The 12780-nt window shown below is 43.3% G+C and overlaps 1 protein-coding gene across 1 annotated transcript; it reads right to left on the bottom strand.

Moving 5' to 3' along the window:
- Nucleotides 1-8077: 8077 nt before the first annotated feature.
- On the bottom strand, nt 8078-11122 carry LOC120370030 (protein wntless homolog). Its single transcript, XM_039484058.1, has 3 exons — nt 10964-11122; nt 9815-9973; nt 8078-8577 (listed from the first exon to the last, which is right to left on the bottom strand). Exons 1-3 carry the CDS (start codon nt 11018-11020, stop codon nt 8518-8520), a joined length of 276 nt encoding a protein of 91 aa, XP_039339992.1. The 5' UTR covers nt 11021-11122; the 3' UTR covers nt 8078-8517.
- Between the last annotated feature and the right edge of the window lie 1658 nt (nt 11123-12780).

The following is a 12780-nucleotide window of genomic DNA, read 5'->3' as shown; positions in this document are numbered from 1 at the left end:
TTGACTTAAGTAGATTCGAAATAGTCTTGTAGTGTAGACAGGGCCTAACTGAGTCTTTTATTAAAAGGAGAAAACAGCATTAATTTGGGGAAACGCTGCAACAATGACTTGAAAGTACACAACCTAGCAGTAAAAATACCTGCACCATCGTACCTTGGGCAGTGTGTTGAGAAGAAGGGTTCCACTTAAGACAGGGAGAGTTCGTTCCATGAAGCTGTATCTTGTGGAAGCAACAATGGAGTGCATTGCTGTTGATGTGCTTGTGCCTTTGCCTAAGACAAAGGCTGCCAATCAATATTGGTTAATAGCTAGGGCCTAAATTACAAAATGGCTGAGGCTTACTCAATAAGGAACCAAGAGCCCATGGCAGCAGTTGGAATCCTAGTGAATGAATTCTTTACTAGATTTGGGAGAGGTGAGGTACACACACATCAAAGGAGAAACTTTGAACTCAAAGTGTTTCAGCAGGTTTGTGAGATTCTAGAGATCCACACCACCCTGCACACCCACAGTCCCATGTGGTGATGGAAAGATTTAATCAGACTCCAGGGATTCAGCCAGCTACCTTTGTAGAACAGCACCAAAGGGAATGGGATTGACATATCCCACTCTTTTTGATGATTTATAGAACTGTAGAGAGTACAAAGTGTGCTCCAGCAGTCCTCCGGTTTGGACATCAGCTTTGTGTGGGATGAGTTGTTTATGATGTCGCTATTTTAGGCTCCTGCAGGGCCATGGGTGAAGCTGAGATGGTGGGGAAGGGGGGTTATGGATTGGGCTAAATGTAATTGAAACTGGTGGGTGTAACCACCTCCTTTCATTTAAAATAGTTAAGCTCCTCTATATAACCAGGTAGTTGAAACAATAGCAGCCTCCACCCTTAAGATGGGCACATGTGATCACCCAAAACAAAGGCACATGCCAGGCACAGGGGCTTCATTAGCTCTTGTTTTGTGAAGGAGTGTGTGTCAGTGAAAGAGAGGCAGAAAAACCAGAGAAGCGGCAGAAAACCAACAACCCAGTCAGCACAAGTGCTGGGAATGTTGCCCTGAAAACACCCGGAGAGTGAGCTTTTGGGCTAAGTACAGTAATGGCTGCAAAGGGTCTTGGAACTATTGTTGGGTCTGAACTTTTGATGAACTGAAACTTAACTCAGACTTGATGTCTCTGTCTGAAACTTTTAATCAAAGCTCTGACCTGCGAACTACTCATGACACCCCCCTCCCCTTAAGTAGCCATCTCCCCTTTGTTTTTTCTAATTTACATTTTAACCTGTTTTATCCTGTAGAATCTTGATTGATTATGCATGACCATTATAATCTGTTAATCACTTTGTTTACTTCTGTGTATAAATATTAATGCTCAACCCTAATAAATTTGCCACACTTACTCCGAAGCTTTTCTGTAAGCTAAGGATGGTGTGAGCCCGTTGATCAACGAATTGTTGTCTGGTCTCTGACAGACTTGTGAGCCCCATACCAACTCCGCACGAACTCGGGTGCTGGAGAGGTGAGTAAGGACTTGCTTTTTTACCTAACACTATGACCAACAAAATGGTCGTCTTCTGTTTGATGCCTGCTGTGTTCAGAGTAACAGGCCTTTATGTACATCTGTTGTAATAAACAGGATAGCATCAAACAAATACCTGACTCAGTCACCGATATCTCCACAAGACCCTAAATTTTTGGCTAAGCACTTGGGTCAAAAGGGCAACATTTAATGGCCACATTAGCACAGCTTTGGTAGGTGATTAGTCAAACAGCTGATAGCACAGCCATCTTGTCCCATCTGACAATTCTCTCAGAATTAGCCTCAGCACTTGTATCATGAGGACAGTTGGTTCTGGGCTTTTTGAATGATCAAAATTCTGTAGTTAGCCTTCCACAGGAGCGGCAGCACACCCCAGAAACTGATGTTTCCCTTCATAGTGAAGCTTTCATTTTATTGTAACAGATAATACTGTATGTACAGGTGTCTATTTGTGACTCTTCTGCAGATGTGTGATTCATGGTGCACAATGATTTCCTATACACTGAGAGTACCAACACTGACAATAGGGGCCCAACTGTGCCTTACTTATATCAGGACCTGCATCTGATACAGCCATGGAAGGTTGTTTATATAACCAGAGTTCAGCAGCCGCTAGGCCTAGTCTTTCCTTCTTCCACCTGAGACAGTATGTCAATATGTAATACAAGATTAGCTCTGAGGATTGAAAGCAGTTATTGAGGGTCATACAAGGGTGTATAACTAGGAGAAATGAGATGACATTAAGCATGGAACAATCTGCACTGAATCAAACCTGAATGAAGTGACCTAATGAGTCTTTTCTAGAAGTGAGAGAAATATGGGATTTCTATCCCCCGGGAAATTTCAGCATTTATTTTCATCCCAAATTGGGGGTGTTTCTGTCATTTTAGCTATTTAAATCTTTCAGGTGAGGTTTGTTGGGGGTGTTTCAGAACTTGGGTGACAGTCGCTGCCCGTCTCGGAGGTAAAACAGCCAAAAGGAGGTAAAATATTGCTATAGCCACCAACTCAGTTCCTGTAAAAATATACACAAATAGAAGGCATTCATGCTGAACGTCAACCTTCTAGAGAGGGATTTGGCCAAAATCAGTAGGTCGACTCTTACTCAAAACAGCCAGAGGTCACTACTGCTGGAAAATATAAACCAAGGCTCTCCCTTTTTGCACTGGGTTGATGGGTGCTATTTGGCAGACATCTTGTACATAGCAGCAAAGAATCCTGTGGCACCTTATAGACTAACAGACATTTTGCAGCATGAGCTTTCGTGGGTGAATACCCACTTCGTTGGATGCTTATCTTGTACATAGCCATTTCTAGCTAAGCTCCCCCTGTTCCTTGTAATGTCTTCTCCAATACTTTACCCAGGCAAGCTTCAACGACCCCAACCCCACCCCAAAACCCACTTCCCAGTCTCTCCAGCAATGACCCACAACCTCATCAAATCTACATTAATTCAAATAAAAGAAAGCCCAAGATCAAAGGGAATCAAGAGGATACTTAACAAGTAACCTTCTTTTGTCCTGTGTCTAGCAGTGTCAGGCTAACCTAAGTTGTAAGCTCCTGGAGGGGAGACCTGATTCTGTGCTCGCACCAGGGGAGAATTTGATTAACTCCATTAAGGTCCATGGGAACTGCATATTTCTGAAATACTAGCCTCTTACACAAATGTGAGGGGGCTGGTCATCTGCAGTGCCTGTGTTGGAGGAATCCTTCCCCAGCTTGTACCAGGGCTTTTGTGGCCCCTTTATGCATCTCTGGCCCTCTTCTCTCATGTAAAAAGGCCAGACTAGGGGTGAGACTCTTACCTATGTGTGGAGAACAAAGGAGTTGTGCAGTAGTATTTTTTTAAATAAGTAGCATATGCCCCTAGGATGACCAGATGTCCTGATATTTAGTTGTTTGTCCCACGTCCCGACCGCAGGGGCCCCCACAAGAATATAGTATTCTATAGTATTGCAACCTTTTTTTACAGAAGGGGCCGCCGAAATTGCTTTGCCCCAGGCCTCCTGAATCCTCTAGGCAGCCCTGACCAATGTATGTCCCGATATTTTGCACTCTGGCTTTTTTTTTTTTTTGCTTTGCTTTTTTTCCTTCCTGCGCTTCGGCAATATTTTGTTCTTGTCATCTGGTCACCCTATATGCCCCTCAGGTTACCTGTGTGATATTCTCCTAGCTGAACATCTAGAGTTAAATCAAAGGGCTGTTAAGGAACCAAGCAGGAAAGGCAAAACGATGCAGATAAGAATCCTAAAGGAAACAATAGGGAAGCTGTTTATTGGGGAATACCCCCTACCTGACTCCATCAAGGTGAAGAACAGTTTACTCTTCCCAAGGCTAACCCTAATGTCAAAAGGGAAACCTAACCTGTGGAGATGCTGGCCCTAGGAAGGAGCAGGAACAGCTCAGGAGTGTCTGTGTCAGGCAGTGTAAAGTGACATAGAGACAGAGGTATGCTGAGAGCAGGCCAGCCTGCAAGAGATTAAATGCACCAACGTTTGGCTAAGGGGGAAAATATGAATATAGATCTCTCATTTTTACCCTTGCTCGGCTATGCAAGAACGTTTTGTTCTTAAGACACTTTGTTTTGTTCAAAACTTATCATGGTCACAAGTTCCTGAAGGGAACCCCTTAGAGTTGCCAAACCCCGTGGGGCCTCTCAGGTTGACACAATCTTTTAATTGGGGGGGCTATGGGCCAGAGATAGAGTCTGAGACTTTCTGAACCTTGTAGCCCCACCCAGAGTGAAGTGTTAGCAGCCAGGCCTGTCACCTAAGGGGGACAAATGGCAGGAGGGGAGGGGGGAGGTGTCTAAGGCACAGCTCGCCTGGTAACCATGGATTTCCAGTCCTAACTTTAGGCTCCTACTTAGTAAACTCTTGGTCTCTGTTAAGCACTTAGACACCCACTATATTATTTATGCTGCTGCTAATAAAATGGTGCTAAACTTTAAAACCAGCTCTGTCACATTTTAAAAGCAGAAGCAATACGGTACAAAGTCAGTCAGTGATAAAGATTAGGGCTGATTCGGAGTTCCCCAGACCTCCTGATTAGATACTTAGTCCCACCTGTGTGTGTTGCCAAGATCAGAATCCAGCCAAAAGTCTGAGGAACCATGACAGGAATTTTCAAAGAGGCCTTAAATCGTTAGAGGCCTAATTCCCTAGGCCTACCTGGAAAATCCCAGCCCCCCACAGTAATAAATAAATAAAAATCAGGGGGGAAAAGAGTATATAATATCAATAATAAAACTCAGGTTACCGTTGTGTGAAATACAAAAGAATGGGAATTCGTTCTGGCAAACTGTACCTCTCTTACAGTAGTAAAACTTACGCGCTATAATCACACTGAATGAATCACAACTATCTGGAGACTGTGTGTTGTTCAGGACATTTTCCTCCTGTTATTAGTCATCCCTCAAAAGAAATTGTTCTCAGCTCACTGGGAGTTAACGTGACGCTATTACACACAGCATAACCACACAATGCGTAGGAGGGCTAGACTGTGAACAAATAAAATACCTCACGCATTGCAAATGTCGGGGATGGGGGCACTGCTTTTGTAATGAGGTTCCCTGCAGAGCTGCACGATGAAATGTAAGCAGGGTTAATAGCATTAGAGAGAGGCTGACTCCCTATTTATTCCATTCAGATCTGTGCTGGAACATCAGCTGAGATCCTTTTTTGTTTCCCAGTGTTCAGCTCGCAGCATTAACAAAGGTGTATTTCAAACTAGAAGCTCACTGAGGCTGGGATAGGCTGGTGCTGGAAGATATGCTTTAGTCAAACACAAGTTACTGGGATGAATACAGGGGTAACTGGATGAAATTCTATGTCCCGGATTAGGCAGGAGGTCCCCAGTTCAGTTCCATCCCAGTAACTATCTATTGGCTATTCGGTATCCTAAGTGAAGTGAGCTAGTTACCTTAGCAAATCTCATTATGACTGTCACTAATTAACACTTTGGCTATCATCTGCACAGAGAAACCAAGGATTAAGTACAACTGGAGAATGAACTCTCCTCTCATCCTGCAGGAAGATCCTTTCAGCTCAGGGGGAGGGAGGCATGCTGCCAGGAGAGAGGAGGGAAGCTTGCATGGATACTGCACATGCAATTTCTGCAGATAAACAGCATCTTTCACTATGGAAAAAATGGAGGGCAATGAGCAGGTCATTTCATGGCAGTGATTAACTATTTCTTCCCCATGCTCATACCCAGTAACACACATTAAGCAGCAGTAATTTTCCCTTCTAGGTAAGAGAAAACAAATTGCCAGCCTGACCTTGAGTCCTTATGGACTAGTCTGCATGTCAACTTGTATATAATGCTTGGGGCTCTATGGGGAGGTTCAGCAGGCACATTTGCATCCAGTCACGGAAGGGAGCACTTGGTTCTCTCTTATAGGAGCCATACATTTACCTGACAAATTCATTCCGTGGGAGTAGACGTTACCTCTCATTCCACGAAGCTTAGAAACCAAACCGTCAAATAGCTTGTGGTGTGTGATCTTAGAGCCTGAAGAGGAGGGGAGATCTGGCTGGAGTGCCCACGTTCAGACTAAAATAAGGCACATTAATTTTTTTTATTTTTTTTTTTTTTAACAGTGATGGTAATTAACCACCGAAACAGCTTACCAAGGGTCCAGTGGATTCTCCTTCCCTGGACATTTTTAAATAAAGATTGGATTTTAAAAAAAAATACATGATCTAATTCAAACAGGAATTCAGGGAAGTCCCATGATCTGCGTTATACAAAGAGGGGAGACTGGATGATCACAGTAGTCCCTTTTGGCTTATAAGCTATACGCCACAAGGCCTCTTGGCCATATTGACATCATGAGGAACAGGCAGGGAAAGGCCCTAACTCTGTTCTTGAGGTGAACACTAAAAGGGAAGAGGTGCGCTGTCTCACACACACAGTTAGAAAAGAAACTGATCTGCACATGGATCTCCAGACATTTGTAAATTATAGAGGTAAATGAACATTTATGGGAGAAACTTACCTCCATATTCCAGCAGATGGCAGCAAATAACTGCCACAAATTGGTGAATCACTCACCTATGCTTGGGGGGTGAGGAGGGGAGATGTATGCAACCAGCTCCAGCCTGTAAATTTTAAGAACCCAACGTTTTTGAAGTATAAACACCCTTGGGAGCTCGACTTTAGGAAACACAGTCCATATTAACGGGGGACCCATACCTCAAATCAAGTTGGAAGCTAATGAACCCAATCCTAAAAACATTTTCACATGCACAGAGGCCTACAGACATCAATGGAGCTACTCACATACATAAAGTTAAGCAGGTGCATAAGTGTTTGCAAGATCATGGCCTACAATACAAACTAACAAACTCCCTTTAGTTCCCTGCCTAGCCTACTGTAGCCCAGCAGTGTATCTCTGAGGCAGATTCACACAGGCACAGTGTATTGGACACCTTACTGCCATAAGCAAGTCTTATTTTTTCTAGGTGGATTATAGTATGAATATATTCTAAACAAAAAAGGATAAAAAACTTTCACAAGACCCAAAGACTGTTGTGGATTCTGTAATTCTTATTTAACTTGTGTCAAACTATGCTTTAAAATGTCAATGCCCCATATGTAATAAATGTGTAGATTATTTAAAAAAAAATATTAGAAAAGCATTTATATTCTGAAGTACCTAAGTATTTATAGAATAAGCTATTTTTAATGTAAAGCAAAACCAGAAATGGTCCTGAACTAGACATTAGGACTAAGGAATAAATCTGAATTTTGGATTTAATGCCAAGAATGCCTACAGCAGAGGAAAAAAGGGTTCTAGGCTCACAGTTCATTTAATAAGATTTTTATATAGTTAAGATATTTGCTAATCTATAGAGTCCTAAATATGTGGGGTTCACTAGCTGACCAATTCCTGGCGCAGAGATTATATTATAGAATATTCTACACCTATCCCAGAAAATAAGTAGTAAAAAAGGATACATGTACCTGACACTCCTGCTTTGCCCACCCACAAAAAAGAAAGCTACCACATTAAAGAAAGTTAACAAATGTTGGGCAAACTTGTCTTCTCCTGCAATAAAACCTGCAGGAAGAGGCTTTGGGCTGGAAATCTCTGCAGAAGTCCCTTCAGACAGGGCCACCCCCACAAGAGTTTTTCGGGCCCCTGGAGCAGGGTCCTTCACTCGCTCCAGGGGCCCCGGAAAACTCTCGCGGGGCCCCGGCCCCCGGAGCTTCTTCGCTCCCGGTCTTCGCTGGCGGGGGGTCCTTCCTCTCCGGGATAGAAGGACCCCCCTGCCGCCGAATTACCGCTGAAGCGGGACCCGCCGCTGGAGTGCAGCTGGGTGTTCGGCAGTAATTTGGCAGCATGGGGGGGGGGGTCCTTCCGTTCCGGGACCCACCACCGAAGTGCCCCGAAGACACGCGGTGGGGGCTGCACTTCGGCGGCGGGTCCCGCTTCGGCGGTAATTCGGTGGACGGGGGTCCCCGCCGTGGGTCTTTGGGGCACTTTGGCGGCGGGTCCCGGAACGGAAGGACCCCCCGCTACCGACTTACCGCCGAAGCGGGCCCCCCCGCCGAAGACCCCGGGCCCCCGGAATCCTCTGGGTGGCCCTGCCCTCAGAGATCCTTCCATGGTTAGGGGTTGGGATTTGTCCACCATCATGGAAAAGTCTGCAGGGCCCCCACCCCAAAAGCTGGCTGATTCAGCCCAGGATTCTGAAGTACTAACAGCTGGTGTCCAGATCCCTGAGTATGTGAGGGGACCCTAAGCTGTAGTATCTTTGGCAGGTGTTTCTATGGACTGAGGGGTGGAATGATGCACAAGGGCCTATCCAATACCCCTGCTCAGAGAAGACCAATTATAAATTATAAAGTGAGCAGTTTAAGATGTAGCTCCTCATGGAAATCGTTGAGTAGCCCGGTATCTTGTATTTCAGTTCAGGTTTGTCTTAAAGATGATAGCATAGCAGTTACTCCTAGGCCTCCTTGCGAGCAGGTTACAAACTTCTATTGGCCCGGCGAGCCTGGTGGTTTGAGCTGAACTGAAGTTTCTCCACACTTCTCATCCTAAATCACAAAAAAAGTTTGGAGATTTTTACTTTGATTTAAAAAGGAAAGAGAAAGACTTGCTGATTGATGAGACACTGCTAGCTCAAATTTGGCTCCAAATTTTAAAAGTGGTGTAAAGATCTTTTTTCAAACCCCCAAACCAATTTGAAGGTCACATTCTCTTTACGATGGATGCTTAACAAAAACAAAAAAAAGATTCCTTTTAGTGTTGTAAACCTGAGCAATGTTGTGCTAGATTGGAAGAGACAGGGGTCTAGTGCAGTAGTTTTCAAATCTGTGGTCCGCTGACCCCTGGGGATCTGCATGTCTAAGAACTCCAATGGGGTCCACACTTCCATTTGGAATTTTTTAGAGGTCTGCAAATGAACAAAAGGTTGAAAACCACTGGTCTAGTGCATGAAAAACTGATATTGAAACTGACTACATTTATCACCCCTTTTTTTTTGGTTTTAAACTTTGCAATATGGGTTTTTTTTTCAGCTGACCATTTCAAAGCAATCCAGAAACCTGGCTAAATTTACTTCCCTGTGCTTGTTTCTAAGCCAATAAAACAAAGCTGAGTGACATGCCCAGGATCACAGAACAAGTCAGTAGTATAGTCAGGAAGAAAACCCAGGCTTCTTAGTTGCAAGGTCTCTAATGGACAGAGCTTTCCCAGTTAGTGAACCCAACTAGTTTATTTTCATTGTCCATGCTGGGAGAAATACAGAAACTGAACAAACAGAATTAGATTTTTAAAGGCCATTTTAATAATCCAAAGCGTTATTTGAAATGTAGGTCAGGACAATGACTTTATATATAAAGTGAGTAACTTTACAGTGTTCCTTAAAAAGAAAAATATCTTTGAATAGAATCGGAGAAGTTAGAAAAGTAAAATACCTATTGGATGATCCAGTCAGTCATTCCCTAAAGCACATTTTTTAGTGGTTTATTACAAGTGACTAAAAAAATGTCAGTAGCACCTATGTCCCATTGAAAGCCAAGGGGCATTTGCAATTTTTTACTTTCCAGATCTGTTTTTTCATTTGCTGCCATGTGCTAAGAGCTCTAAATCCAGCCAATAACAATACGAATTTCCCTTGGAGAAACAGATGCTCGCTAGACATTTCACCAGCTCTAGGATTCTCTCCCAGGGCCCCCTACTGGTACAGTTCTGCTGGATATGCAAACAGCAGTAACCACCACTTTACTTCAGTATGCAACTGATTAAGAACAGCTCCACAGCCCAGCTTACTGTTAGTTGCTGATCTTCGCCAAATTTCTCATGTGAAGGCGCATACAGGAACAGAAGAGCGAAGACGTAAAGGTTCCACATCCCATAAATGCCTGTGAAGAAGGCACCATTCATGTACCCTGTGAACAAGTTCCCCCATTTCCAGTGCCCTTCAGCCACCAGTGTCCATGAGAAAGCAGAGATTCAATAGGGCCAGGCAGGTAAGGAAGAGTCTCAAATACATTGAATGAGCATGTGTGTGTGTGTGTGCGCATGTGTGCGAGAAATACAAAGCCCACCAGTTGTTTTTTGGATGGATAATGGACCAAATGTTTGGCTTGCCACCCAGAACTGAACATGAACACACACAGAATGGGATTGTAATAAAATACAGGACAACGGACAGAGCAGGTGGCAGAATTGCTCAAGCAAATTCCCGCAAAAATCTATTAGGTAAATAGAAACCCACTGACACATCAGTGGTTTTAGCATTGGCCTGCTAAACCCAGGGTTGTGAGTTCAATCCTTGAGGGGGCCACTTAGGGATCTGGGGCAAAATCAGTACTTGGTCCTGCTAGTGAAGGCAAGGGGCTGGACTCGATGACCTTTCGGGGTCCCTTCCAGTTCTATGAGATAGTTTCTAAAAATAATATATAGAGATATACCTAAGATATAACCATGCAGCTCACACTGGTGTATTGTTTTCTATAAGCATTTCAAAGGGCTCTATATTAAGACATCACATATCTCTACATCACCACTGCAGCCCATGAGAAGGCACTTCTACACACAAAACCAGAGCCATAGGGCTTGTAGTTAACCAAGAATCACAACCATTTCTTCCTGAAGGTGTCTCTCACATTCTACTCACTAACCCAATGTGCTGCCTTGTAATTTCTAGAACAGAAATCCCTCCTCCAGTGCAACACTGGAAGACTTAGTTTTTCAAGGGCATTGTTCAGCACAGAAAACGGGATTAGTCCCAGAGGAAGCATCTTGGATAAGCCTCAAGAAGCTGCGTAGTGTTTGAAACACTGATGAAAATCCATGGTACTGAATGGCCTTTTTGACTATGGCCCTTCTCACTCCAGACTGAACAAGGATGAACCTGAGGTGTCACAACACAATGCAGGAATGCTTTCATGCAGGATTACCTTTCAGCACACTCACCTGCCAGACAATGAAGATGATGATAGTCATGGCAGCACAGATCAAAGTGATGACCATCAAGAACTTGAACCTGATATTCAGCTCCTGGGTATACAGACAGCATTGAAAAAACTACCAACAAAAACAGACTCGCACACATCCTCTAGGTGCGACAGCCAATGTTCTTCATTCCCTTACACATCTGAATTCCCCCCAGACGCACAGAGAAGGGGTTTAAGTGTCTGAGATTATTACTGCTTTCCATTACATTTCCTTTTGTGAAATGATACAGGATAGAGTGAGGCTGATTTACTAAGTGAATGTGCTGGAGGCACCACTTCAACTTAATCAAAAGGTTTCATTAAAACAGCAGCAAATTTGACAGCCCCAAGCTTCCATGCTTAACCATTTACACTCCCACCATGCTTACAGTGTGAGACTGGACAGAATTCTGACTGACTTAGCCAGGGACAAATGAGGCACTTTTGAAATTTTCACTCTTTGTTCCTAGTGTGCCTAACTGACTTAGGAACCAGACTTAAGACACCTAAATCATTGAAAAAAGCAACAAAGAGTCCTTTGGCACCTTATAGACTAACAGATGTATTGGAACATGAGCTTTCATGGGTGAATACCCACTTTGTCAGATGCTCCAATACTTCTGTTAGTCTATAAGGTGTCACAGGACTCTTTGTTGCTTTTTACAGATCCAGACTAACACAGCTACCCCTCTGATACTAAATCATTGAGTTGCTTTTGAAAAATTTAGCTCAAATTATGACGTATTTCTAAATAGGGAATTAGAATTACCCAACATTTGCCCCCTTTTTAAATAAAGGCTTTCCACCGTATCTTCCGATAAACAAAGAATGGCAGGATGCAGACTCCTCTGTGACATCCACTATGGACCTTGCTATGGTCATTGACTTTCCCTGCACAGTACTGAGATACCCCAGAGATGAGCGATAAAGAAAACTTAGCACTAGATTACAATTGGACAGAAGGTAGTATTTGGCTCCTTGTCCATACACTGTACCCTGGCTCCGTTAATTCTTCCTCTTTAGTTAACAAAGAGCTTGGTCAGACCGTCGGTACCTATGCTAGGCATGCTCTTAACGCAATCTTTCCGTTAAATCAGTAGCCCTTTTTGTTTGGACTAATTCAGGGGGGTTGGCTCACTTTTGCATCTTTTTGCATCAACTTTTGTTGTTATAGGTTATTGTGACATTTTATAAACTTTCATTCAGTTGAGCTCACAATTAGAGTAAATTTGTAGGCCCAATTATCACATGTGCTGCATATGACACATTTTTATTGGAGTAAATAACATATTCCTAGTGAGACAATCTTCTAAGATAAAGATTCCACCTGTGATAATGTCTACTAGGAAATGTTCAATAGGGGCTTAAATATTTTTGGAAAATAATACATCATTAATACAGACACCCTCCGAAACCCGACTTATGCAAATCCACACTTACGGAAAAAATTACGTAAGCTAGAAATAGGAGTTGTGGTTGGGTTTTTTGTGCATAATGGTCGGGTATACATTTCAGACTTATGCAAAATTCTAGTTATGCAAGGCGTTCCGGAATGGAATGCTTGCGTGAGTCGGGGAGCGTCTGTAATAGCACAATGGACATTTTGAGCATGTTCAGAAATCTAGAGGGGACATTCCTTTTCTCCCCTGCAGCAGAAACCAATTGGGAGAAGACTTGCAATCAAGTCAACTCCAGTCTCCCTAGAAGAGTTATCAGAACACACACACACACACATTATTTATTTAACCAGGCTTTTCCGGCCTGATACTGAATCCTGCAAGTCTTCTTTATGGGTGG

The sequence above is a fragment of the Mauremys reevesii genome, linkage group 8 (genome assembly GCF_016161935.1).
Source record: "Mauremys reevesii isolate NIE-2019 linkage group 8, ASM1616193v1, whole genome shotgun sequence".
Lineage (NCBI taxonomy): Eukaryota > Metazoa > Chordata > Testudines > Geoemydidae > Mauremys > Mauremys reevesii.
This window is presented reverse-complemented; position numbering and strand designations above follow the sequence as displayed.

Excerpts from the sequence above, each read along its gene's own strand:
- LOC120370030 (XM_039484058.1), bottom strand. The coding sequence starts at position 11,020 with ATGGTCATCACTTTGATCTGTGCTGCCATGACTATCATCATCTTCATT. Across the intron at positions 9,974-10,963 it reads TCATCTTCATTGTCTGGCAG|GTGGCTGAAGGGCACTGGAA; the intron begins GTGAGTGTGCTG and ends TCATGGACACTG. Across the intron at positions 8,578-9,814 it reads GCGAAGATCAGCAACTAACA|GATGAGAAGTGTGGAGAAAC; the intron begins GTAAGCTGGGCT and ends TTTGTGATTTAG.